This window comes from Octopus bimaculoides, chromosome 8 (genome assembly GCF_001194135.2).
Source record: "Octopus bimaculoides isolate UCB-OBI-ISO-001 chromosome 8, ASM119413v2, whole genome shotgun sequence".
Classification (NCBI taxonomy): domain Eukaryota; kingdom Metazoa; phylum Mollusca; class Cephalopoda; order Octopoda; family Octopodidae; genus Octopus; species Octopus bimaculoides.
In genome coordinates, this window is record NC_068988.1 from 9,817,366 (window position 1) to 9,821,311 (window position 3,946).

The 3,946-nt window shown below is 38.5% G+C and overlaps 1 protein-coding gene across 1 annotated transcript in view; it reads left to right on the plus strand.

Annotated features, from left to right (window-relative positions):
• LOC106880717 (myosin-VIIa) overlaps nt 1-3,946 on the plus strand; it is a 107,550-nt gene extending 103,604 nt beyond the window's left edge. Inside the window, exons 45-48 of the mRNA XM_052969897.1 lie at nt 594-710; nt 1,903-1,986; nt 3,262-3,381; nt 3,836-3,946. Coding sequence (XP_052825857.1) covers nt 594-710; nt 1,903-1,986; nt 3,262-3,381; nt 3,836-3,922 — 408 coding nt within the window. The 3' untranslated portion in view covers nt 3,923-3,946. The remainder of the gene's footprint in view (nt 1-593; nt 711-1,902; nt 1,987-3,261; nt 3,382-3,835) is intronic.

Sequence of the window (3,946 nt, forward strand, 5' to 3'; positions counted from 1 at the left end):
TAATGGAGCAAATCCACCCCAGGACTTATTCTTTGGAAGCCTAGTATTTATTCTATCAGTCTCTTTTGCTGAACCGCTAGGTTACGGGGACGTAAACACGCCAGCATCTGTTATCAAGCGATGTTGGGGTGGGGCAAACACAGATGCACACACACACACATATATATACGACGGGCTTCTTTCAGTTTCCGTCTACCAAATCCACTCACAAAGCTTTGGTCGACCCGAAGCTATAGTAGAAGACACTTGCCCAAGGTGCCACGTAGTGTGAATGAACTCAGAACCATGTGGTTGGTAAGCAAGCTACTTACCACACAGCCACTCCTGTACCTTCGTTAACTTATTTATGGTTGCATGTGTCAGAACTTATTGTAGCAGGTTTTTATAGATGGATGCTCTTCCTGTTGTCCACCCTCACCCGTTTCCAAGATTTCACAGATTGGGAAAGAGCATTTCTTGTAAGACATTAACGTTTGATTATATCTGGTCAAAGAAAATCTGCCTCAACAAATTCTGTCCCACCCGTGAAAGCTAAGTGATGATGATGACATTTAAGCATAATCATAAATACTTATTGAAATTTACTTTTACAGCAAATAATATCAAATTACAACGCCGCTGCTGGAATGACTGACCAAACGGCTAAAGTTGAGTTCCTCAAGAAAATTGCCACCTGGCCAACATTTGGATCTGCTTTCTTTGATGTTAAAGTAAGTTTCTCTGTTTTACATTTTAGTTTAAAAATCTCAGAAAAAATAATTTTTCACTTTTGATATTCTAAACTTGATAATTCAACTCATCATTAAATGTTGACAGAATATGGTAATTAAATTAAAATTTCTTGCTGTAAAAGAAGAAAAAATTCTAAACCCTGAGATGAAACAGAGTTGAGCAGTTTGGATTTATAATATTCTACATCATGCCCAATATACATAAATCTATGTTATATACACTCTTCCCAAATACAGTGATACTTCGCAGTACAAGTTTAAACCATTCCATGACCAAGCTTGTCTTACAATTTAGTCATTTTACAGATCAATTTTCCCCATTGAAATTAACTAAAATATAATTAATCCGCACATGAGATGCACCATTTTGAGCGTGGCCGTTGCCAGTACCGCCTGACTGGCTCCCGTAGGATTTTCGAGTGAGATCGTTGCCAGTGCCCCTGGACTGGCTCTTGTGCGGGTGGCACATAAAAGACACCATTTCGAGCGTGGCCGTTTTCGTGCGGGTGACACGTAAAAGCACCCACTACACTCTCTGAGTGGTTGGTGTTAGGAAGGGCATCCAGCTGTAGAAACTCTGCCAAATTAGATTGGAGCTTGGTGTTGCCATCCGGTTTCACCAGTCCTCAGCCAAATCGTCCAAACCATGCTAGCATGGAAAGCGGACGTTAAACGATGATGATGATGATGATTTCCAGCCCCACAAAATCACTCAAAATATTTTATGGGTTTTAATACAGAAAAAGCATAGTCACAAGTAAAATGACAATTATAGAACAGAGAATGCAAAAGAAATATATGTAAACTGGTTTTATTAACAGAATTACCTTAAAAATGGGATGATTTGTGTGCTCGTACTTCAAGACAAGAATTCACACTGGTTTTGGCTCATACAATGGGACACTCGTACTGCGAGGTTCTACTGTAATAAGTTTTATTTGAAAAATGTTCAAACATTGGTATGAACTTAACAATAAGGTAGCAACATTAATTAAGACACTACACAGTAAATGCAGGTAGAACATATTTGCTTGTATCAAGTCAAAATGTAACAACATTATCTTTGCATATTCATGAATTTTCCTCAATTATTCTTAGCTGAATATTCTTCAGATGCCAGTTATTTCATGGTAATAGTCACTAACGAATTTTACCCTTTTTCTGTTAACAGCAAAGTATGGAGGCCAACTATCCTGAGCAGCTTCTAATTGCTATCAACAAGAATGGAGTGAATTTGATACATCCAAAAACAAAGGTAAGTTCAAGACAATTCCTGAAAAAAAAAATAAATAAAAGAAAATCATAAAATATTCCAATAACAAATTTACTTCAAAGATTTGTAACTTAAACTCCTTTTGTTATTATATTTCCAGAGAAATATAATATAATTAATTTTGAAAGTAAGTTTTTAGTAAAATTTTAGTAATAATTCTTGTTACTAAGCTGGTGCTTGGAACAGATTAGTATGAAATTTTGATGGGAAGTTTTAATTTAGATCGCTTTAAAACAAAGTTTGTATCATAAAACCACAGGTAGTTTTGGGCAGGTTGGTATCAAAAGGGTTAATTATTGAATTTACATGAGGGCAATGTGCTCGCAAATATAACATGACCCCACCACACGTTTTGTCTCCCATGGAAAAATCAAAGTATTTTATTGGTTTTTTTTCTGAAATCAGATATAATGCTCCCTGCCAATTTTGGTGGCCGATGACAGAACTGCCTGATTAGTACTCAGGCCAGTGGAAGGTTAAAAGCACATCCGAGCGTGATCATTGCCAGGGCCACAGGTTGGCTCCCGTGCTGGTAACATTTGAAAAGCACCAATCGAGCATGATTGTTGCCAGCGTCGCCTTGCCAGCACATGCAAAACATTCGAGTGTGGTCGTTGCCAGGGCCACAGGTTGGCTCCCGTGCTGGTGACATTTGAAAAGCACCAATCGAGCATGATTGTTGCCAGCGTCGCCTTGCCAGTGCCGCCGGACTGGCTCTCGTGCAGGTAGCACATAAAAACACCTTTTGAGTGTGGTGCTATTTACGTGCCACCGGTACAGAAGCCAGACAGCTGCTCTGGCAACGATCACGCTCGAACAGTGCTCTTAAGGATAAGAATATCTTATTTAGTCAGCAGGAAAAAAAAAACAAAAAAAAAACCCTCTGAACCACTTGTATCTTAAGCCAGTAGCGCCATCATCATTTTAAAGTCTTGTAAATATTTTCATGATTAACCTAACATTTAGCAAGTAGAAAATGTGTGAAAACATTGTTTTTCTAGAAAGATTATTGAATTTTGATGATCTGCTTCACACCAACAAAGATAGATGTCTAATTTGACAAAGCATTCTGACAACTGAAGGGTGAAATTAATGCCGAGTGTTGCGTTACATAGCAGATGAGAAAACTGGGCTAAGACCAGAGTTCAAAAGGATTATGATGCTGAAGCTCACCTACTGTTTGATATTGGGCTTAAAAGAAATGCAAAACCCAAAATCATAGAATTCTAATATATCCATTTTTTTTTTCTTTTGTAGAATATATTGGCAACGCATCCATTTACCAAGATTTCTAACTGGAGCAGCGGTAACTGTTACTTCCATATGACCATTGGCAACTTAATCAGAGGAAACAAACTTCTCTGTGAAACACAAATGGTAAATATTGGTCTTCTTTTCTTTTATATATAGGCGTAGGAGTGGCTGTGTGGAAAGTAGCTTGCTTACCAACCACATGGCTCCAGGTTCAGTCCCACTGCGTGTCACCTTGGGCAAGTGTCTTCTACTATAGCCTCGGGCTGACCAAAGCCTTTTGAGTGGATTTGGTAGACAGAAACTGAAAGAAGCTCGTAGTGTGTGTGTCCATCGCTTGACAACCGATGCTGGTAGCGGTTCGGCAAAAAGAGACCGATAGAATAAGTACTAGGCTTACAAAGAGTAAGTCCTGGGGGTCTATTTTCTTGACTAATAGGCGGTGTTCCAGCCTGGCCGCAGTCAAATGACTGAAACGAGTAAAGAGTAATTAAGTACAAGTCTTTAACAGATTTTTTGTTTGTTTTTGTCCTGACTAAGTTATTTCCCCATGTTTATTTCTCATTTTCTGCAATTTCAGGGCTATAAGATGGATGATCTGCTTACTTCATACATCAGTTTGATGTTGACGACAATGAACAGACTTAAGTCAAAACCATCTTCATAATTGGTGCAAAATGGTTTCCCCCCC